The sequence below is a fragment of the Colobus angolensis genome, unplaced genomic scaffold (assembly GCF_000951035.1).
Source record: "Colobus angolensis palliatus isolate OR3802 unplaced genomic scaffold, Cang.pa_1.0 Scaffold264, whole genome shotgun sequence".
In the NCBI taxonomy this organism is placed as follows: Eukaryota; Metazoa; Chordata; class Mammalia; order Primates; family Cercopithecidae; genus Colobus; species Colobus angolensis.
Window position 1 is genome coordinate 3,045,503 of NW_012115866.1, and position 24,359 is coordinate 3,069,861.

The window sequence follows — 24,359 nt, forward strand, 5'->3', positions numbered from 1 at the left end:
TATGCTGTTCTCATGACAGTGAGTTCTCATGAGATCGGATGGTTTTATAAGGAGCGGCTTCCCCCTTTGCTCATTGTACATTCTCTCTCCTGCTGTCCTTTGAAGAGGTGCTTTATGCCATGAATGTAAGTTTCCTGAGCCACCCCCCACCAAGTCATTCAGAACTTTGAGTCAATTAAACCTCTTTTCTTTATAAATTACTCAGTTTCAGGTATTTCTTCATAGCAGTATGTGAATGAACTAATACAGGGACTTTAGGAAAAACTTCAGCCTTGATCTCTTAAGGCTCCCTCTTCCTCATCCCTCCTTCTTTCCCTTATCCTCTCTCCTTCCTCCCCCTCCTCATCTTCTTTCCTCCTCATTCATCAGAATGTCTTCATCCTCCTTCTTTTCCATTTTTCTTGTCTCTCCTTTTCCTCCCCTCCCTCTCTTCCTCATCCTCCTCTTTATCTTCCTCCTCCTTTTCCTCATTTTCTTCTCCTTTCTTTCACCCTCTCAAAACTTTTGCCAATAAAACAAGTTTCCCTTGGAGCTCAGGAATCAACTTCTCAAACCTGAGAGGTGGCCTAAGACATCTGAGGTGAGGGAAGGGGGTCAGATCCCCTGGAAGAAGCCTCACCTCCCTCTAAACAGACACCATGCTGGCTTTCTTTGTGATTCTTTTTCTCTTCAAGCACTCCTCGGACTGGAAGATTCTCTTTTTGTTTTCTCACCACCTCCCTGGAGAAAGGCTTAGCAGGCCCACCAAACAGTAGGTTTAGTGGTTTCCCCAGATCACTGAAGGTTAGTGAGAATAGGGACCGAAGGCCAAACTCAACAACAAGTTTCCTCACTTGTTTCTTCTTTCTACGGGCCCCTAACATCTAAAGTGTGGTCCATGGATGAGCCGTATCCGCATTACCTGCAAGCCTGTTAGAAATGCAGACCCTTAAGCACCACCCCAGACCTATTGAATCAGAATTTTCACTTTAACAAAAACATCCATGAACATTAAAGTTTGAGAAGCACTGCTCTACATAGACCTCACTCCTCATGCATGGACATGGCCATTTCTAGAACAACCCATTCTGGGTTTGGTCTCCTAGACCTGTGGAGGGGTAAAGAAGCTGAAAATCAGAGAAACCTGGAGGGCAGTGGTCTCTGGTGACCAGGCATCTGGTCACCACACAGATGCCTGCAGAAGGTGGGCAGGGGCCAGTGGGCAGGATCTCTGGCTCTAAGGAACGTAGCTGCTGTCAAGCTCAAGCTCATTATTGCAAGGTAGGAATACAAGCCCAGGGCTGCCAGACTTTCCAGTGTTTCAAGAGAAGCTGTATTTTTATGTGAAGCCCAGATTTTTATGTAAAATATATTGAGTATTTTGAAAAACATATTGTTTAGCATCCAATAGGCATTTAAGACACTGTGGTGGGCAAATAAAACAGGAGGTCAGTTGTCCAGACTTTCCATTTATAGCCTTTGATGTAGTTTCGGTTTGTTTTTAGAAGCAGGAACTATGTTCAATCATAATCTTACCTGGAAGTTTAATGTGTAAAACAGGGGAAAGGAGAATCACTTTGGTTAAAGTGGAGCCTAGAGCTCCTCCCACTCAGTCTCCCACATGTCCCCCAGGACAAGAAGTAGCCTCTGAAGGACCCTTCCTACACTCTACAAAAGCAGAGGTCAAAAAGTATTGAGAGGTTCTAATCACACACATCATTTGTCAGATGAGGAGACTGAATAGCTTATCCAAGGTTACATAGGAAGTTAGCAGTCACCCAACTCCTAGTCCAGTGCCCTTCTCCCCTTGGCTCACTAACTTCTTTGCATGGTTCCCTAGTGCAGCCTTCTATCAATGGAAGAGTCATTCTACAGCATCTCTGGCAGGTACTTTTCTAGACTCTGCTTGGATACCTTCAGTGATGGGGTTTCATAAGATTGGACATTAATATGTGAATTTAGCTTTTCAGAGAATCTTTGAAGAGATACATAATATATGTGAGACTTGCAGGTCCTGAATCCACCCAAGTGATTTAATCAACACCATGTCTGGAGGGAGGTTAAATCTGCTAATCTAACTGAAACTTCTCATGCCATTATTTCAGCTCCTGCCTTTGTCCTGAAAATTAATAGTGAACTGGAGAGCAAATTATTTGGTAGACAGGAAGCTGTTTGAGGCTGAAGGCATGGCATGGGAGGAAGATAAGAGGGAGGTAAAGAGGAAAGAGACAGTTTTTAGGAAGAAGTGAACTTAAAGTCACTTCAATTATACAGATTTGACAGTAGAGAGCCCATGGAGAGCTTAAAGAATGAGACTAACTAATGGATCTATACCTTGTTGGAAAGAACAGGCCTTTCATTTGACTGGGTGATCAAGCTGAAGTGGTCTGGAGGAGACTATTGGGTCAAGACCCCCTACTTTCCAGGGTGATGCTTTCTGCAGCAGCTTATTGAGCAGCAACTGATCCTGTCTCTAGCCTTTGACTGTTGTTGTCTGAAGGAAGACAAGTGTGACCACTTTTTACTCTTCCCTGATCTGCTTGGAGCTGCTTCAAGAGCTTGCTTCAAGTTTTCCTGGGGACCATGGGTGTACAGTGTCAGGGACATGTTTGAAAAACATGGGATGAAGAATTGTGTTCTGAGGGGGATAACTACCTAGCTGATGTTCCCACAGAGGAGATGGGAGCCCACATGCTCAGTAAACCTTTTTTTAAAATCAGGAATTCTGCTTGTCCTCAGCATCTCTGACTATCGTGCTTCCAAATACTGATAAAGATGTTTCCTTTTGAGAGGGGCAGGACAAATAAAATTACCCTAATGGCTCCAACACAATGACAGGAGTTTGGTCTAGAGCTGAGCTTCTCATACTTTAATGGGCACACGAGTCACTGGCGAACTTATGAAAATGTTCATGCTGAGTCAGTAGGTCTGGGATGCATCTAGGATTCTGCATTTCTAGTAAGCTCCCAGATGATGTTGATGCTGCTATTCCAAGCCCCATACTTTGAGTAGTATCAAGGGGCTAGATTACCTTGATAATTCATTTAGCTGGATTTTTCTTCTTAAAGTCTAAGATTGTATTTATGTATGTACCTATATGTACTTTTCCCATTGCACTAACATCTTGCTTTAAATTATTTTGTATCAGCTTGTTTGAGGATAACATCTATCACGTTTCCCATTTCTTCCCCTCTGCCTTCAGAATCCCAGCTTCTTTGCAGCATATGCCATCTGCCTCTGCCACCCACTATCTCTTCCTTTTGCTTTCATTTCCTGATGTTCTGGCCCTGCCTGAGTCCCTGATATCATTTTCTATCAATAATTATAGTTATCCAAACTCTGCCACATTCGTTTCCTCCTATCCCTTGTGCATCTCAGCCTCATTTCCATCTCTGGGCCTTTGCCTTTGTTGTTCCTTCTTGTTTGGAATGCTATTTCCTCAGACCTTTGAATGACTGTTTTCTTCTAATCATTCCAGTGTCAACTCAGATGTCACTTCTTTAGAGGGGCCTTCTTTGTGTGCCTAGGTAAAGCAGTATCTCCCTCTACCAGTCACCTGCTATTACACTATTACTTTTATAATAATTATTTAGTACCTATGTTACCTTATTTTTGGTTTTTGTGTTCAATGTCTAAATCTGTCCATTAGAACATAAGGTCCTTGAGGATAGAGACCTAGTATGTCTTATTCACTGCTGTATACCCAGCACTTAGAACAGACTTTGGCATATAGTAGACACTTGAGACATAATTCTTGGTTGATAGACTGTCTTTCTGGATGTTCTTTCTCATTCACTGAAGACTTTAGCTTCCAGATCATCACTTGTCTTAATCCTTTCTTCTGTCTGTATGACCTCAACATTCCTGTAGGTGGCCTATTCAACATTGACCCCACCTTTAACAACTTTTTTATTCACTTCACTCAGCCAGAATACTTTCGTGATAACATTCTAGATCTTGTCATAACCAGTAACTAACTGGATTACTTCCACAATGTTGATTGATTTCAAGCGTCTTCTCTCTGACTACTGTGTCCTCTTATTCCAGTTCACTTTGATACATTTCCAACAATTCTTCCACATCATCAGGATCTCCAATTCATTGTCCCTACCATTTAATTGACCTTACCCCATTACCCAACACCTTTCTTCATACCCTCTTTTTCCTTGTGTCTGGCTTAGATTCCTTGGTCCACTATTATGATCACTTCCTTGCAAATGCTTGCAAATCTATTATCCATTTATTTTCCCATTGTATTTGCATGGCAAATCTCCTCCAGATTTCACCCAACCACCTGTCATTTCTATGCCTGTGCCTGAAGAGCAAAATAGACTGGGGACAATTGCTACAGTTGAGATGATTTATTTTTCTTTACCGCAAGTCTGAATTAGGCACTCAACATTTATTTTGTTGTGTGCCCCTGTTCCTAAGAGATACTGATTTTTATTTATTTATTTTTTTTGTAGATACTTAACATTTCCTGCAAACCCTACCATATGTCCCTGATGTGCTTACTTTTCAACTCCCTCTCAGACAGTGTCTCTCAACCTTAGTTACACATTAGAATCATCTGGGGAGCTTTTTAAAATCCTGATGCCCAGGCTGTATCCCATTCCAATGAAATAATAATCCCTGAAGGTGGGATTTAGACATCTATGGTTTTTAAAGCTTCCCACATAATTCCAATATGCAGCCAAAGTTGAGAGCCACTGTGCTGAAAGAACTATTTCACACTTGCTCCTCCTTTCTGTAACCTCCACTGACACCTCCCTCCATAATCTTCTCTCAGCTTCATGGAGAAAAAATTTAAAAATGTTATAGGGGCATTTCCTTCCCTTTTATTCACCAAATCTATAGGCTCACCATCACCTGCACATTTACCCATTTTCTCTTCTTTTCTGCTAGAGTTCAGGAAGTGATTCTGCTCCTGTCAAGGCAAATCTTTTTGCTCTGGAACCCATCCCCTCTCACTTTCTGAAGGACTTTCCTCCTGCAGGTATTCCCGCTCTTGAACCAGTGCTTCTCAAATTTTAAAGTACATGCAGATAATCTGAGGATCTAGTTGAAATGTAGATTATTATTAAGTAGATGTGGGATGGGGCCTGAGGTTCTGCATTTCTGACAAGCACCCAGGTGATGATAATGTTGTTGGTTTGTCGACCATGCTTCAACTAGCAAGGTCTTATGTGATAAGCCTTTCCTCTGATTCCAATCATTATATCACTATGTCCTTATTTGCATGTTAAAAGAATAAAAAAGACTTCTTTGACCTCACATCCCCTTCCAAATATTGCCTTGTCTTATTCCCTTCACAGGAGAACTTCTCAAAGAGTTGTCTACACTCATTGTCTCTACTTGTTTACCTTTGCTCACTCTTTATTCCCTTCATTCACCCCTCCAATATGATCTTTCTTACTCTCATGCCAGTGAAGCTACTTTTGTCAAAATCACCAACCTTGTTGCCAGTACAATGGGCGTATCATTTAACTTTTCAACATTTCACACAGCTAGTCTTGCAACATTCACCTGAATATGATTTACCCTTGTTTTATTTTTACCTTATTGGCCACTGCTTCTCAGTCTCTATAAATAAATCTCTCCTTCTCTATGGAACTTTTATCTAATTGTTAAGAACCTCAGAATTTGTCCAGGGCCCTTTTAAAAATCTGTGTTCTCTCCTAGATGATTACAACCTGTCTTGGGACTTTAAATATCATAAGTATGAGGAAGACTCCAAAATTTATATGTCCAACCAGATATTGTCTCCTGAGCTCCAGGCTTTCATATCCAGTTGTCTTCCTGGCATCCCCTCTAATAATATATCTATTGGGCAGCTCACTCTCAATATATCCAAATGGAAGTCTTGATTTTTTCCCTCTTCAAACCTGAGCTTATGCCAGTCTCCCCACCTTAGCCAAAGTGCCACCATCTACCCAGTATTGCAAACCAAAAACCTAAAGTTATCTGGAATTTATTCATTTTTTCCCCTCATACTCCACATCCAATCCATCATCAAGCTCTGTTATTTCTATCTTTAAAATATATCTCAAATCTTTTTACCTCTGTCCATCATCTTTACTGTTCTTTTACTGTTCTTCCAGTCCAAGTCACCATCATCTTTCCTCTGTCTTACTACAACAGTTTTTACCTTTTGTCCCCTTTCAATCTATTTACCACATAGCAGGCTGAGTTGTCTTTTAAAAAGGTAAATCAGATCAGTTAATTCTCCTGCTTAAAAATCCCTCAATTCCCACCCCTCTCTCCCTGTAGTTCATAGAACAAATCCAGATTGTCTTACTATGGCCTTCAAGGCTTTATGTGACCTGGCTTCTGTCAAATTTGTCTCCTATCACTCTCCCTCTTTCACTCTAGGTTTCAGCCTCATTGCGCTTCTAGTTCCTGTGACACTACATGCCAGTTCAGTCCTTTGGACTTCTGTACTTTGTTTTCTGTGCCTGGAATATTTTCCCCCTACCTCTTACATGGCTGGCTCTCTTTAAGCCTTTAGGCCTTAATTTAAATACCTTCTCCTTGGAGAAGCCTTCCTTATCTAAACTCCCATTCCTCCCCCAGAGTTACTCTATCCCTTCACTTTCTTTCTTTTATAGCACTTATCACCATCTGTATTAGCACATTTACTTACCAGATTTATTTGTTCATTGAATAGAAATGAGGGCATGAAATCTGTCCATCTTGTTCACTGCTATGGCATCAGTGCTTAACATACTATACCTGGCACATTGTAGGCAAACATATTTATTGATTTTATGAATAAATAAAAATAGATTGTAATGTATGTACCAAATATTGCTTTGTAAAGATAAGAGTTTATAATATACACATTAGTCTTAGGCCTTCAATATTTAGAATTATAGTAGTTGTGTCCTTTCGGTATTTATCCTTTTTCACTACTGCACTCCACTCACTGGAGAATCAAGGGTTTGAATTTTTATCCCAGCTCAGCCACTAACTTTGTGATTTTGGGAGTTCCTTCCATTCCCTGGGGCTATATCTTCTCATCAGTAAAATGAGACTGTTGGAGGAAATAATCCTTACCATTTTTAAGGCCAACTCTGATATCTATGGGTCAGTGATTTTTTTAAACTCTTAGGTACACAATTAGTATGTTCATTGTATGACTGGAGAACCTGTGTAACAGATAAGCTGGGACATGACTTTCTCTTCATTTTGCTCGTGGCTCTCTACCAAAGTGGAGAGCTGGTGCCTGGCTAGGTACCAGATAGGCTTCTGGGAGATCACAGGACTTCAAGATAGTGAACACAGAGATTGTGGAAACCCCTTTTCCAGATTTATATCGTCCTGTCCTGAATTCTTACTGGCTTCCAGGCCCTGTGCTACGTAGTTTCCTTAGACAAATTTATCACATCTTTGTAACAACCTTGTCAGCCCTATTCACAGATAAAAAAAACTGTCAGGGCACAGAACATTGAATAATCTGCCCAAGTAAGTGGCAAAGCCAATAACTGAATACAATCCAAGTTGTTCTGACCTCAGAGATTATGTCCTACCAACTATATTATATCTCCTCTAACTACTCATATGGTTCTAGGCAAATAGGTGCTCAAGAAATAATGACCAGATTCAACAGCATCTGTTTACACTTCTGGGATCAACACCTGTTTTTTTTTTCTTTTTTTTTTTTTTGCAGGAGTCTCTAGGCACTTGTTTTTTTCAGGAGTCCCTAGGCTCTATATTAACACTAGCCTGTTTGCATCCAGATCCATTCTCCCTCTTCTCCTGAAAATTACATTTCTTAGATTTCCTTGCTTTCTCACTTATTTTCTCCAGTCGGAGACATGTAAAGGAGATTGGTGGCTAGGAGGAAGGGAGAACCCAGAGTATTTCTCCCACCTCCTGTGTCAGAGAAGTGTTTTCTGGTGGTAGCTGTTTTCCTCCATGGCTCCAGCTCCTCTTGAACAACTCCTCCATTCATGGTACCTGCTTCCAATAGGCTTTCCAACTCATAATTTTAGCTTCTGCATGATGTCATCTGTTATCCATCCATCCCTACGAGTGGTAGCAGCTTTCTGTGTTTGTTAAATGCTAGGTTGCTGCACCATCCTCTGTTTGACTTCTTAGCTCTGCAAGTGTAATGCATTAAATGTTCACAGTTTAAAAGACCTAGGGTGGTTTTTGTTTTCCTGATTGGACCATGACTGATACAGATACTTTCTACAATTCCAGGGCTACTCACATCACATAAATTGGTTTATATACTTCAGAGCACATATTACAATCTCTAAATATTTTGCTTGTTTATGTATTTATTGTCTCTCCCTTCTCTAAGTAGATTGTAAGGTCCATGAGGAACTTTGTCTTATATCCTGAGCATCTGTCCCAATGCCTGGCACATAGGGGCTAAATGATAATGTCGAATGAATGCATCCATCAAAAAATTCCAAGTTTTTATTGGGTATTTACTATGTGCCAGTCACCGTTGTAGAAGATACAGAAATGAGTAATTCATTGCCACCGCTTCAAAAAACCATAATGCCATTTAAGTGAAAGGGGATAGTAAAATGTTCATATGACCATTGTGTTAGTTCACTAGGGCTGTGCCATAACGAAATACCACAGACTGGGTGGCTTAAACAACAGAAATTGATTTTTTTTATAGTTCTGGAGGCCAGAAGTCTGAGAACAAGGTATCAGTGGGGTTGGGTCTTCTGAGGCCTCTCTCCTTGGCTTGATTTGTAGATGACTGTCTTCTACGAGTCCTCAGATTCTGAGGTACTGGGAAGGACTTCAACACATAAATTTTGGGGGAAAACAGTTCAGCCGTAACAACCAGGAAATAAAAAGATCATTTTTAATTGAGAGAGCAAAATCATAGTGCTATAGGAATCAAATGAAAGATGACAAAATCAGGGCCTGGACATATTCCTGGAAAGCTTTCTAAAGGTGGTGTGCCTGGTGCCAGATCTTAAACAGTCATGACAATTTGAATGGGCTGGTTGGCAGGGGAGGTGCATCCAAGATACTCAGCATGAGAGAAAGCCCAGAGATGGGAAAGTGAGAGAAAATTGTGGAATCACTGATGCTTGGGTTACGAGACTTGGGAGGGAAGTTGAAAGGTCATCCAGGGCAACCTCCCATTTAATTCAGGAATCCCTTGCCAAAAGGTCATTCAGCTTCTGCTTGTATACCTCCCATGATGGGGTGCTCATTAAGGTACTGCTTCTATCTTTAGCCAGCTCTGCCTGGACAAAACAACAGGTTAGATGAAGTGCAGAAGTTGTGCTAAAAAGAAGAGGACAAATGAAGTTGTATGTGTAACAGTCCAGTGATGTCTTCATGCCAATTACCTCCAGGAACTTCTTTCTAATATCATATTTTGGGTGCAACCTCTGTTTTCGCAATTCTGTCTTTGCCTGACCTGCTCTTCTAGTCAGGAGCCTTAGATTCTTGTCTTGTTAGGCTGTGTTACTTTGAGCAGATGTCTTTCAATCTCTGGGCTTCAGTGTTCAAGTCTGTAACAGTGGCCAATTAAGAATCCCTGTTGCATCCATCTCAGAGTTACTGTGAGGATTATAAGGGATAATAACAGATGTCAGTGTGACTGACAAAGTCAATTTTTAGCCTAAGCAAAGGTACCAGCCTGTGTTGTGTTCCCCAGAGTTGGGGGAATAATAAAGAGGCGGGCGGTTTCTCCATTTGTCTGTTTTGCTGATGTACATTCAACTCATTCTCAGCAAAATAAGCAGATGGAAAATTTGTCCATCAACAAGCTACCTTTCATGTTCCTAAAGGTATGAAGGAGAAGCCTGGAGTGGTGTGTGCGTGTGAGAGAGAGGGAGAGATAGTCGAAAGACGCTTGGAAAGCTGCAGAGGGTAAAGTCGAGGGTTTATCTTTTTTTATTATTATTATTATTTTTAATGTGACCTTATGCCCCATCCCTCTTCCAAACCTCCATTTATTTATCTGTAAAATGGAGATACTAATGCCTGCCTCTATAGGGTTGTTCTGAGAAGTGAAAGTAATGCAGATGAAAGCTCTAAGAGAGTACACAAAGAGAGAAGACCCTAGGGGAGTATGCAGAGGGAGGGCGGGGGAGGGAGGCGTGAGAGTGCTGGCATGGCTCCATTGGGGCAGGATCTTATTATTCTGGAGATTGGCCCAACACCTCTGGTAACTTTGCAAAGGACTTTCCGCTGACTCGACACAATTGGGAAGCCCCACAATAAACAGCATCTAACTCCAGCGCAGCAGGAGGCAGGCAGAGGTAGCAGCTGCCTTCTTCTGGGCGGGTGGAGGCTATTCGCCCCCATCCTCTCTCTGCATCCCACCCCCACAGTTCTCAAGCCTTGGAGGGGGACAAAGGCAGCCCATTGGGAACCCCCACACTCGCACCTCTCCCTGCCAAGACCTCTAGGAGCAGCAGGGCGGAGAGACAGAGCCTGCCGGTTGACATGGAACAACCTGACTGAAGGCGAGGTCCGGAGCGGAGGGGATTGGGCTGTAGGGTTGTGGAGGAGGGGAGGCGGAGGGGGCGCTGGGGCTCTCGCTTGCTTCAGCCCAGCCCTCCTAGTCAGCCCGCGACAACTCGCGCCAGCTCCGGGGCCTCAGAGAAGCCGGACTTCGCCAGCACCATGCAGTGGATAAGGGGAGGATCCGGAATGGTGAGTGCATGTAGCCTTGGCTTCCCTTGCTTGAGCCTCTCAGTCCCCCAGCCCCACCTCCAGTTCCCCCAAGGAGCCACAACGCAGTGAGCACTCTGGCCTCTGCCCACCGCCCTAGCCGCCGTCCTTGAGACACTAGTGAGCTTGCTGTGGCCATTTTAGGAGTCCCTGCTCGCCCGCCTGCCCAGGAAACCCCCCTCCCATCCCCCTCCACTTTTCTATCTCCCTCTGAGATTAAGGGGGAATAGGGGTGGGGGCCAGATGATGTTCCCAGGAACATCCCAGGGGTCACTTGGGAGGCCAGAGAGGGAAGGGGGATGGCAGAGGGCTTCTCTGGAAGCAGTGAAGCTCGCAGGAGGCTGACAAGCTGGCACGGGGTTGTGGGGGGGGGAGGGGACAGTCACAAAGCCTGGAATTGTAGAGGGGGCCTTATGGGAGAGCTGCATGACTCCCCCGCCCCCGCCCTCAGCTAGATTTCCTGCAACTCCTTCCCCTGGTCAGCCCCGGCGCATGAGGGCCAGAGAGACACACTCTCTCTCAGGAAGCTGCCTGAGGGGGCCCTGAAGCCCTTCCTTGTCTGGGCTGGGGTCACCCTGTCCACACTTGGGGCTTTGTCAAGGAGAGACAGATGCAGAAACCCACATTCTGGAAATGGGTTTGGGCCACAGTCAGTTAACAGAGCTCTTCTCTCCCTCTCAAGGAGTGTGTGCTTGTGTGTTTGTTTAGTATAATCCTCCAACAGTTCATTTTATGCCATGGTGTTCTCTTCTCCACCTGGAGACCTTGGAATGACTTCCTTTTGCAGAGAGGAAGTGGTGGCTGCATTTTGATGCCTCTCTGACTTAGCCAGGAGCAGCTTAAGCCTGGTTAGGGCCTCTGGGGAGTGGGAGGCCACCATGACTTTGTCCTCAGCTGGGAGGCATGAGCAAAAGGGCCTTAGAGGGCAGTTAGGTTGGGTCAGCAGGCACTGATGTCAATACAGCCCACACTTCTACACTGCCACCAATAACACGCAGATGAAGGAAAGTAGCCTGAAGTGGTTGGGCAAAAACTGATATTTAACTCCTTTTTTGCTTTCATTGTGGAAGGGAGGAGCGAATCTGGTGTGGGCTAGGACTATATTCAGAGCAGCTGTCCTCTTCCCTTCCTCAGAGTTTTGTTAGATCTCTGTTTCAGTGGCTCTTAAGGGCATCCAGTTCATATGCCTATGTACCAGGGTTTCAAGAGACCCTTCCTCTCAGACCTCCCTACTTCCCTGAGGTCCCATTAAAGCTACATCAAATGTTTGTAGAACCAGAAAAGATTAGAGCAGGTAAAGACCTTAGAGTCCTTGCTGTCCAACCAGGAAAGCTGGGATCCAGAGAGTGGGAGAGATTTTGCTCAGGGCCACAAACTCCTTGGAGGCAAAGCTGAGTCTAGCACTTGAGTCTCCTCACTGTCAGTCCTTCCCCAGTGCTCCACCAATCATCTGTTCGAATGGTGCTGAAAGAGACAGAAAGGAACAGGGTCATGATCTTGGGAAAGGACTTTCTTCAGGATGATCTAGTGCCATTAAATTTACCTGAAAGCCGGGCACGGTGGCCCACGCCTGTAATCCCAGCACTTTGGGCGGGCGAGGCGGGTGGATCACCTGAGGTCGGGAGCTCAAGATGAGCCTGACTAACATGGAGAAACCTTGTCTCTACTAAAAAGACAAAATTAGCTAGGTGTAGTGGCGCATGCCTGAGGCTGAGGCGGGAGAACCACTTGAACCCCGGAGATGGAGGTTGCAGTGAGCCGAGATTGTGCCATTGCACTCCAGCCTGAGCAACAAGAGCGAAACTCCATCTCAAAAAAAAAAAAAAAAAAAATTACCTGAAAAAAACCCATGCCAGTCCTGGCATTTCTGGCAACTGGGAACTGGGTCAGGGTGAGACTTCCTTCGTCTTCCAAATATATTGAAGTATAGGGACCCAGAGCCACTCATTAACAGCAGGTTAAATTAAAGGAGAAATCTGAAGTTTTGCCAACTGTGTATGAGAGAGAAAAGGGTCACAGACATCTTGTGGAGACTATGTAATTAAGGATTGGTTGATGGGGAAAAATCTCATAATATTCTTAGAGGACTGAGGCAGTGAATATTATATGATGAAAGCATTTATTTAGCTGTTTACCAGAATGCAAGAGATGGGAGTAGTAAACTCTATTCTTGCCTGAGAGGCAGGGAACCTCTAAGTTTTGGCCTTGCCACTAATAGAAATCCTTTGGGCCTCAGATTTCTTACCTATTAAATGCGGATGTTAATAATCACCAAAATTCCTTCCAGGTCTTAGATTCTCAGATTCCTAGAAGTATGTATTGGATAAAATTTAACTAGTGGCTCATTACAAACAAATAGGGATTGTGTATCTAGCCACCATTTTATAACGTGGCTAGTTGAAAGATCTTTGCTCCTTGTTCTTTAATTTGCAAGGTGCCCGAAGTACAAACTGAGCTTTTTATAACAGTGAGATTTCTTTTTAGAACATTTGACTGTAATAACTTATTTCAAGTGTTACATGTAAATCATGGCCCTTGAACATAAAACATTGTTCAAGATTTTAAAGAATAAAATCTGTCTCATAGATAGAGGATGTTAAACTGTGAGTTCACACTGGATGGTAAATTGTTATTTATTCATAGCTTCTTCCTCCAATGCCAGTTTGTGCTGGATTAGCCAGTATGCCTAAAGTGGAAAGAACATTGTTTTCAGAGTAACATATCTGAGGTTTAGGACCTGGCTTTTACATTTCTCAGTCCTGAAGCTATTACCAATTGTCAAACCTACGTTATTCTCAGTATTCTCTCACATAAAATGGGGATAAAGTGCCTTTTTATAGGTACTATTGGGTCATTAATTTATTCAACACAAATGTAGAGGATCTACTATGAATTGACACTGATCTAAGTTCAGGGGAGATCACAATGAAAAAAAAAATTCCTCACTTTCATGGAGCTTACATTCTAGTGTTTGGGAGGTTCATTAAACCGTAACGGAAATGAATATACACTATGTCAGGAGATGGTAATCACTAGGAATAAAAATAAAACTTCTTAAGAGAATAGAGAGACATGGGAAGTTGGATGGTATATTAGATCCATCAAAACCTCACTAGTTAAGGAGCATTTGAGCAAAGACGTGAAGGAAGTGCAGGAACAAACTCTGTGTATATGTTTAGGAGAAGAGGATTTTAGGCATAAGGAACATCCAGAAAGAACACAACTGGTTTGTTTAAAGAACAGCAAAGAGACCAGTGTCCTTGGGATAAAGAATTACTATGTGAAAGAAGGATAGATGAAGTCAGAGAGAAAACAGCCACTTTTATAGGGCGTTATTCTGACTGAAATTGGGAGCTGTGGAAAGGTTTAGAAGAGATGAAGGACATGATCTGACTTAAATTTTAACAGGAGACTAAATTGTAGTGGTACAAGGATGAGAACTGTGAGGAGGCCCAGGTTAGAACTGATGGTTGCTTGGATCAGGGTGATAATGGTAGAGATGAGATCTATACGAAATGACTGACATCATTGTTTATAGATGATAACATGTCTTTCTCCTTTCTGATCACCTGCTTGGACCCTCAGATCGCTAAGAGTGGGGCCTGAAAGAACATAGAGTGAGTGTATATATGGAGGGGCATTTCATATCTAAGTCAATGTTCGAGTGATCTGTTTTTGGTCTTCTGACCATAGTAGGGCTAACTGAGACTTGGTTCTATGTGGATTACCAATAAATTAATACCTTGCTTTCTGGGATTCTGGAGAAGTTTAAGTGTATTATTAGCACTTCGAGGTTGTGGTATACCTACTGTTTATCTGTAATATCTGCAATGGATAATTTTTGATAGTCTTCTATATGAAAAAATTATTTTCAGTAATCATCAGTACTATTTATTATTTTCTTGATTTGTTCTTTAATTTTCAATTACCAAGGAAAACAATACATTTTAATGGTAAACATATTCAAATTCAAAATTTATCTCATGTATAAACTACAATGTGCACTCTCTAAACAGAAGTAGTACACCTTTCAGTTTTCATTGTTTCACTGTTTTAGATTTTAAGCACACATAAAACTACAATTGGTCGCACAGAATGACAGAATTGAAGTGACCCACATTCTATTTCTTTGTCTTTATAATCACTATGTTATTATTGTTTACTTTCAACCTAGTATGTAAATGCTGGAACATATAGTATCAGAGGGATTACAGACACAAAACTGACCTAAAGCTCTCTTGAATGATTTTGAACCTTTACAAACTGAAATAAGCTGAACGAACACTTGTAGTTACAACTGTGTGCGTCAGGGACCAATGATGTAACTGGGAGTTCTCTGAGTCAACTTCCATGTAGAATAAAGTGTCGATTAAAGGATAAATAAAAAGGTGCTAATTTCAAGCTTCATATATATTATTAAAAGTCAATAGTAACCACAGCAATTGTTTAAAACTTTGACCAACCAAATTTTTTTTGTTTTGTTTTTGTTGTTGTTGTTGTTTGTTTCTTGTTTTAAGGAAGGAATGTTTTATTTCTAATGTTGTTTAAAATTGCTGGTTCATGGTGATAGAAAACACTTTGACTTTTAGTCTTAAAAAAAATTTTCTGTAGCTAGTGTACTCTTATTGCGTGCACCCTGGGTTGTCTGCTCCCATTGCCACATCTTTGGTGTGCCACCACTCTGGATAAGAATATGGAATTGTGGACCAATTCCATGCCAAATGCCATATGAACTGTGTAAGAGTCATATATGACTCCGTGGCAATCTCTCCAGATGGAAGGACCAACTGCAAGGTTTAACAGCTGATTTTACTTTATTCAGCTATGAATAACAGAAGAATATCTATACTGACTTAAAACACACAGGTTTTATTTTTTCACATAAAAAAATCAGGAAACAGGCGTACCTACCTGGGCCACTATGGCAGCTTCAGCAAGTTTTTAGAGACTTTTCTCCTCTATCATCCATAGCACTTGGCTTCCATTACTCATAGTCCAAGATGAGTGCTAAAGCTCAAGAAAATCTATTAATATCCATAATTTCAGAAGGCAAAAAGGAAGGAAAAGTTCTTGACCCCTCCTTTTTAAGAATTCTTCCTAGAAGTTCTATTTAATACTTCTACTTATGTCTCATTGAAGAACTATGTCACATGGCTGCTGCTAGCTGCAAGGGTAGCTAGGAAATGCAGTTATATAAACTAGGTGACAAGTGTACACCTAAAATTTGGGAGTGGGTTTTCTAATACAGAGGAAGAAGGGAAGAATGATGTTTTTGGGAGATAATCGGCAGTCATTGTCATGATCAGTTGAACTGTATGCCTGTGATTGTAGAAACACAGAATCTAAGGGCTTGTACTCAGCTTTGGACTGTGGGCCAAAGCCTGATAGTTGTTGCTAATAGTAAAAATGCTGCCATCAATCTTGTGAAGGATCAATAAAGACTTGACATATCCTAGTCCTCCTATGCTTCCTACTAGTGACAGTCTTTTTATGAAACTAGATGGATGGTTATATGGTTTTGCTGTGTCCCCACCCCAATCTCATCTTGAATTGTAGTTCCCATAATCCCCATGTGTCATGGGAAGGACCTGGTGGAAGGTAATCAAATCATGGGGTCAGTTACCCTCATGCTGTTCTCATGATAGCAAGTGAGTTCTCAAAAGATCTGATGGTTTTATAAAGGGCAGTTCCCCTGCACAGGCTCTCTTGTCTGCCACCATGTAAGATGTGCCCGTGTTCCTCCTTCGCCTTCCGCCATGATCGTGAGGCCTCCCCACCCATGTGGAACTGTGAGTCCATTAAACCTATTTTTCTTTATAAATTACCCAGTATCCGGTATTTCTTCATAGCAATATGAAAATGATCTAATACAGTAAATTGGTACCAGTAGAGTGGGATACTGCTATTAAGATACCTCAAAATGTGGAAGCAACTTTGGAACTGGGTAATGGGCAGAGGTTGGAACAGTTTGCAGGGCTCAGAAGAAGACAGGAAGATGTGGGAAAGTTTGGAGCTTCCTAGAGAATGGTTTAGGCCTTAGGTTTAGGGCCTGGCTTTTACGTTTCTCAGTCCTGAAACTATTACCAATTGTCAAACCTACTTTGTTCTCAGTATTCTCTTACATTAAATGGGGATACAGTGCCTTTTTATAGGTACTTTCGGGTTATTAATTTATTCAACACAAATGTAGAGGATCTACTATGAATTGACACTGATCAACAACTGAAGGGTTTTGACCAAAAAGTCCAGGCTGAGGTGGTCTCAGATGGAGATGAGGAACTTATTGAGAACTGGAGCAAAGGTGATTCTTGCTATGCTTTAGCAAAGAGACTGGCAGCATTTTGCCCCTGCCATAGAGATCTGTGGAACTTTGAACTTGAGAGAGATGATTTAGGATATCTGGTGGAAGAAATTTCAAAGGAGCAAAGCATTCAAGAGAAGATTTGGGTGCCCTTAAAAGCATTCTGTTTTATTAATTCACAAAGATATGGTTGGGAATTAGAACTTATGTTTAAAAGGGAAGCAGAGCATAAAAGTTTGGAAAATTTGCAGCCTGGCAATGCAATAGAAAAGAAAAACCCATTTTCTGGGGGAGAAATTGAAGCTGGTTGCAGAAATTTGCATAAGTAACAAGGAGCCAAATGTTAATTGCCAAGACAATGAGGAAAATGTCTGCAGAGCATGCCAGAGGTCTTCACAGCAGCCCTTCCCATCAAATGCCTGGAGGTCTAGGAGGAAAAAATGGTTTCATGGGCCAGCCCAGGGCCTTGCTGCTTTGTAAGGTCTTGGGACTTGGTGCCCTGCATCTCAGCTGTGGCTAAATGGGGCCAATGTAGAGCTCAGACCATTGCTTCAGAGGGTACAAGCCCCAAGCCTTGGCAGGTTATACATGATGTTGGGCCTGCGGGTACACATGAGTTAAGAATTGAGGTTTGGGAACCTCTGCCTAGATTTCAGAGGATGTATGGAAATGCCTGGATGTCCAGAAAGGAGTTCAGGGCAGGATTGGAGCCCTCATGGAGAACCTCTGCTCAGGCAGTGTGGAAGGGAAATGTGGGGTTGGAGCTCCCACACAGAGTCCCCACTGGGGTACTGCCTAGTTGAGTTGTAAGAAAAGGGCCACTGTTCTCCAGACCCCAGAATGATAGATTCGACAGCTTGCACTGTGTGCCTGGAAAAGCCACAGACACTCAATACCAGCCATGAAGGCAGCCTGGAGGGGGCTGTACCCTGCAAAGCTAAAGGGGTAGAGTTGCCCCAGCCTGTGGAAGTCCACCCACAGAGTGAACCTGATGTGAGACATGGAGTCAAAGGAGATTATTTTGGAGCTTTAAGAGTTGACTGCTTCACTGGATTCCGTACTTGCATGGAACCTGTAACTCCTTCATTTTGGCCAATTTATCCCATTTGGAACAGGCGTGTTTACCCAATGTCTTTGTATCTAGGCATCTTTATGTCTATAATTTCATTGTATCTAAGAAATAACTAACTTGCTTTTTATTTTCCAGGCTCATAGGCAGAAGGGACTTGCCTTTTCTCAGATGAGACTTTGGACTTGGACTTTTGAGTTAATGCTGGAGTGAATTAAGACTTTGGGGGACTGTTGGAAGGGCATGGTTGTGTTCTGAAATGTGAGGACATGAGATTTCGGAGGGGCCAGTGGTGGAATGTTATGGTTTGGCTGTGTCCCCGCCCAAATCTCATCTTTAATTGTAGTTCCCATAATCCCCATGTGTCATGGAAGGGACCTGGGGAGGTAATTGAATCATGGGGACAGTTACCCTCATGCTGTTCTTGTGATAGTGCCTGAGTTCTCACAAGATCTGATGGTTTTATAAGGGGCTTTTCATTCTCTTTGCTCTACACTTCTCCTTGCTGCCTCCATGTGAAGAAGGATGTTTTGCTTCCCCTTCTGCCATGATCATAAGTTTCCTGAGGCCTCCCCAGCCAATGCTAAACTGTGAGTCAATTACACCTCTTTCATTTATAAATTGCCCAGTCTCAGGTATGTCTTTATTAGCAGTATGAGAATGGGCTAATACATGACATGCTTCATGGGGATAGGGGATGCAAAATAGAGCAGTGTTTCTGGATGATTTAGGGAAAGGAGATGACTAGTACAGTAGTATAGTCTCAGCCCTGATGAGTTTCAGATGCTTGGACAGTCTTACATTGTAGATATCTAATAGGCAGTTGGTGATCAGATATTGAGCTCAGAAGGGATTGGGAGGCATTGATGACAGTTGAAGTTCTGAGGGTAGATGAACTACCTAGCATTTAAAAGTGTTGTACAGCCTGGGAAAGTGAGAGGTAGGAGCAGAACTTGAACCTCCTTTTTTAATTCTCCTAACCTAGAACAGACCCAGTCCACTCTGTTATCTACTTTCTAAAATTTACATGTCAGCACTATTGTTTCAGGCTTTACTCTCTGCAGTACTTGTGTTGCTTCTGGAGTGCCTGAGCTATAATGTCCAAGTTGGATGACTTTGGGGATAACCTAGCTCAACTCCTTAGATCAGGGGTCAACAAACTATATAGCCTGCTGACCAAATCTAGCCAACAAGCTAAGAATGATTTTTACATTTTTAAATTGCTAGGAAAATATCAAATGAAGAATAGTGTTTGGTGGTGCAAGTATATGAAATTATAATGAAATTCAAATTTCAGCATCCATAAATAAACTTTCATTGGAACACAGCCATGCCCATTCATTTGCTTATTGTGTGTGGCTGCCTTTGTTATACAAAAGCAGACTTGAGTAGTTGTGACAGAGACCATATGGCCCCCAAAGCTTAAAAAATTCAGTATTTGGCCCTTTACAGAAAAGGTTTGCAGACTTCTGGCTCCGAGTCCTAGGGTTACCATGGCAGTGCCTTGGGGAGGGGGAGAAAGGAGCAGGAAGGAGTGTGTATTTCTCACCTCTGGTCTACAGCACCTGGGCTTTTGCTTCATACATTGGATTGTTGCTTAAGATTTTGGAAAAAGGGAGTTTTTCTTATCCGGCATTCCCTCCATCCCCCACACAAAATGTTTGAATACTACTCATTTTATAGACTGTGAACACGGAAGTTCAGAAAAGGAGAGTGCTTTACCCAAGACCATGCAGCTGCTCAGTAACTGGAATAAGAACCCACAGATCTGAATTCTCCATTGAGTGTGCTTCTTCTGTGAGGTAAATTTAGTAGGGCCAAGGGAAGGGAAGCTCACCTGTTATGTATGTGCCAGTTATATTAAATGTTATCCCAATCAATCCTCACATTAGCCCCTACAAAATTAGCCCCTTAATGTCTACATGTGTTTATGTGTTAGTTTATAAATCCATGCAACAGATATTCACTGAGCATCTACTATGTGTCAGGTACTCTTCTATCCACTGGGGATGTGGCAGGGACCAAAACAGAAAAATGTCTCTATCTTCCCAGAATTCATAGCCTAGTTCAGCTTGGAAACAGGAATAGACAGCTTAGGCATCTCTCTCAGGGTTAAATAAAGGGCAACATAAGATTTCAAATCCAAATCTATTTGTTTGCAAAAGACTTACTCTTTGCACAACCCACTTATCCAACCATGACCCATCTACTCCCCGTTCCTCTATGTGCCTCTCATTCACCCGCTGATCCACTCACCTATACACACATCCTCTCATTCACCTATCAATTCCTCTACCTATCCATCCATCCATCTATCCATCTGTTCATCTATCCAATTTATTTATTGATCATTTATAAATTGCTGGATGCCGGGGATACTGTCCCAGTATTACTAGGTTTTACTCTTCTGCCTTGACTCTGGCCACTTATTGTTTGTGTGGTCCTGGGCATCCCACTTGACTCCTTAGTATCCTTATCTTTAAAGGTGGGAAGATAGTAGTGCATACCTATTTCACAGCATAGTTGTAAGGATGAAGTGAGTGAATACATGCAAAACACCTTGAACAATGCCTGATACAGAGTAAAAGTCATATAAATATTTGTTGTTATTATTTTTACATTTCCTTCAGAGTCAGAGCCCATTCCAGTTGGTTCAGAAACACAACTTTATTTGATTACTGACTAATCATGTTGCATTCCTCAGGGTCCTTTCAAGTTAATCTGGGAAAGAAATTTATGTCAATACTAAAGAAATCAATTATGTTTCCTCTCCCATATAATAGATTCATGACAAATATTATGTCTTTATCCTGAATAGTTAATACATGTGTAGAGTATAAAACTCAGAGTAGGGAAGGTAATGTGGTGAAAAATAAGTCTCCCTTCTTCCCTTCATCCTGTTACCTGGTCCTTTTCCCCAGGAGCAGCCCCAGATATCAGGCTCTTAGGTGTTCATGCTGGGATATTCTGAGCTTTCATGAGCATATACCTAAGTACACAGAAACACACACACACTTTCTTCATACATATAGTAGCATATTCTTACGTTGTTATAGTTAGCTATTTTTTAATTAACAATATGTCTTGGAGATTATTATATATCAGTACAAGTAGAGAGCGTTCCTTTTGTATGGCTACATAGGATTCCATTGTGTCCTCTGGTGATGGTGAATTGGGTTGTCTCCAGTCATTAGACATGAACAAGGCTGAAAATGGATGTTTAGCTAGAAGCTATGATTTCTGAGGCACTGTACTGGACTGAGGTGTGGGAGAGTCAAAGGAAGATGTGGCTTATGTCTTCAAGGAGCTTAGGATTGAGTAGGGGGGAAATAAAGACAGGCTGCACTAAATGCTTTAGGAATGTATAAAGAAGATAATGTAAGGAAATAGGGGAGCAAGAATGTGGTGGGTGAGGGGTTCAGGGTATTGAGTAGGGCTTCCAAGAGACAGTGTTTAAATATACTTTTTATTTTATTTCTTATTTTTTTTTCTTCTAATTTTTATTTCAGGTTCAAGGAGTATGTGTACCAGTTTGTTATATGGGCAAATTGTGTGTCATGGGGTTTGATGTATAGATTATTTCTTCACTTAGGTAATAAGCATACTACTCGATAGGTAGTTTTTCAATCCTCACCCTCCTCACATCCTTCACCCTCAAGTAGGCCTCAGTGTCTATTTTTCCATTCTTTGTGTCCATGTGTACTTAGTGTTTATCTCACACTTGTAAGTCAGAACATGCAGTACTTGGTTTTCTGTTTCTGTGTTAATTCGCTTAGGATAATGACCTCCAGCTCCATCCATGTTGCCACAAAGGACATGTTCTTGCCTGTTTATGGCTGTGTAGTATTCCATGGTGTATATGTACCATATTTTCTTTATCCAATCCACTGTAATGGACATCTAGGTTGATTTTATGTCTTTGCTATCGTGAATAGTGCTGTGATGAACATACATGTGCATATATCTTTATGGTAGAATGATTTATATTCCTTTGGCTATATACCCAGTAATGGGATTGCTAGGTTAAATAGTATCTCTGTTTTAAGTTCTTTGAGAAATCCCCAAACTGCTTTCCACAGTGGCTTAACTAGTTTACATTCCCACCAACAGTGTATGAGTGTTGCCTTTTCTCTGCAACCTCATCAGCATTTGTTATTTTTTGACTTCTTAATAATAAGTATTCTGATTGGTGTGAGATGGTATCTCATTGTGGTTTTGATTTGCGTTTCTCTAGTGATTAATTATGTTGAATATTTTTTCATATGCTTGTTGGTCACATGTATGTCTTCTTTTGAGAAATGTCTGTTCATGTCCTTTGCTCATTTTTTAATGAGGTTGTATTTTTTTTGCTTGTTGATTTGTATGAGTTCCTTGTAGATTCTGGATATTAGAACTTTGTTAGATACATAGTTTGTAAACATTTTCTCCCATTCTGTAGGTTGTCTGTTTACTCTGTTTCTTTTGCTGTGCAGAAGCTCTTTAGTTTAATTAGGTTGCATATGTCAATTTTTGTTTTTGTTGCAATTGCTGTTGGTGTCTTTGTCATGAATTCTTCTCCAGAGCCTATGTCCAGAATAGTGTTTTCTATGTTATCTTCTAGGGTTTTTATATAAACTGCATTTTTACAGCCTTTCACATAGCACAGTTACTTGGGATGGGGAGTAGGCATGGTAGGTGAAGCATGAGATGTTTCAAGCAGAGGGTACAACATAAGATAAAGAATCAAGGCATTAAAGGAATCATAAGTTCTGGAAATAGTACATTAGTGTTCTGGTGTGGCTAGAGCCTGTAATTCTGGAAATGTGTACTGGGGCTAGAACAAGAAGAGCTCAGAAGCTTTGCCTGGTTGAAAGGATAATGACATGATGAAACCAAGTAGTGGAGGATTCCTTTGGTGGCACAGGACACCAGCAGAATGAATTGGAAAAGGAGAGGGGTTGCATTTGACAACCAGAGGCAAATTACACAGACATTATGATAGACAATCTCAAATACTCTGAAATGAATGTCTGTTGTAGAAATTTCTTGGGAAAAAATGTATGATTAAAAGTCAGATGGACCTGGGTTTGAGTCCTGCCTCCACCAGCAGCTGTCACTGTATGTCCTTGGCCAAATTGCTAAACCTCTCTGAACTTCAGGATCCTTATCAGTTAAATGAGGATAATATCCTGTATTAGTAAAGGTTCTTTAGAGAAATAAAACCAATAGAATGGATGGGTGAATGGATAAGTAGATAGATAGATAGATAGATAGATAGATAGATAGATAGATAGATAGATAGATAGATATTAGAATGGATTTGCTCATGATTATGGAGTCTGAGAAGTCCTAAGATCTGCATTCTGCAAGCTCAAGTCCCAGGAGAGCCAATGTGTAGGTGTAGCCCTAGTATGAAGGCCTGAGAACCAGAAGAACTGATAGTGTGAATGCCAGTCTGAAAGCCGTCAGGCTTGCGACACAAGAAAAATTGATGTTTCAGTCCAAGTCTTAAGGCTAGAAGAAACCAATGCCCCAGCTCAAGCAGTCAGGCAGGAGGAATTCCCTTTTACTAGGCCTTTTTGTTCTATTCGTGTCTTCAACTGATTGGATGGGAGCTCATCCATATTGTGGAGGGCAATCTTCTTTACTTTGTCTACTAATTCAAATGTTAATTGCATCTGGAAAAGTCCTCACAGACACACCCAGAGTCATGTTTGATCAAATATCTGGGCACCCTGTGGCTCAGCCCGGTTGATACATTAAAATTAGCTATCACATAGCCCTCGCTTGTCTTCCCAGTCTGCTGTGAGAATCAGATGATTGAGTAGCTATAGATGGGAAAGTGCTGTGTGAACTGCGCTACTCTTTATCAATGTGGGGAGTAATTATTATTTCTGACAGGACAGAGGAGACACACACTTGGGTGGGCAGAGTATGGTCTTTTCCACTTCCCTGAATTCATACTTTAGAAGATCATACGTTCTCCTTCTCTGAGTGATAAGAAATCCAATAGGAATTTTATTCACAAGGAACAATCCCTCCTGCCCCAATCCAAGACTTCCTGGATTCTGTGCTGGAGAAAAGACTGAGGAAAACACCAAACAGTCCTATGACATAATGTGAGGAGCTTCTTCTTAAGATATCATTGCTTTGTAAAGTTTTCATATGATGCTGATTTGTGTGTGTGTGTGTGTGTGTGTGTGTATGTGTGTTAGAATGTGGTTAGTTCTGTAAGTGATTAAGCTGCTAGATGATGGAAACTGGACAGTGGAGGAAACTGGACAGAGAAATGCATTTAGCTATCTCTAAAAGATCCTATTGCCATGAGGAGATATACTGTCAAAGGGTCAGCCTAGCACACAAGGGAAATGA

The 24,359-nt window shown here is 41.7% G+C and overlaps 1 protein-coding gene across 3 annotated transcripts in view; it reads left to right on the forward strand.

Annotated features, from left to right (window-relative positions):
- Positions 1–10,178: 10,178 nt before the first annotated feature.
- The window catches only part of ARHGEF9 (Cdc42 guanine nucleotide exchange factor (GEF) 9), a 176,653-nt gene continuing 162,472 nt past the window's right edge, over positions 10,179–24,359 (forward strand). For 2 of the 3 annotated variants that reach the window (XM_011947409.1, XM_011947411.1), the window contains exon 1: positions 10,191–10,620. In XM_011947409.1, coding sequence (XP_011802799.1) covers positions 10,591–10,620 — 30 coding nt within the window. In that variant the 5' untranslated portion in view covers positions 10,191–10,590. Of the gene's footprint in view, positions 10,621–24,359 lie in introns of all 3 variants that reach the window. The other variant, XM_011947413.1, reaches the window with a different exon arrangement.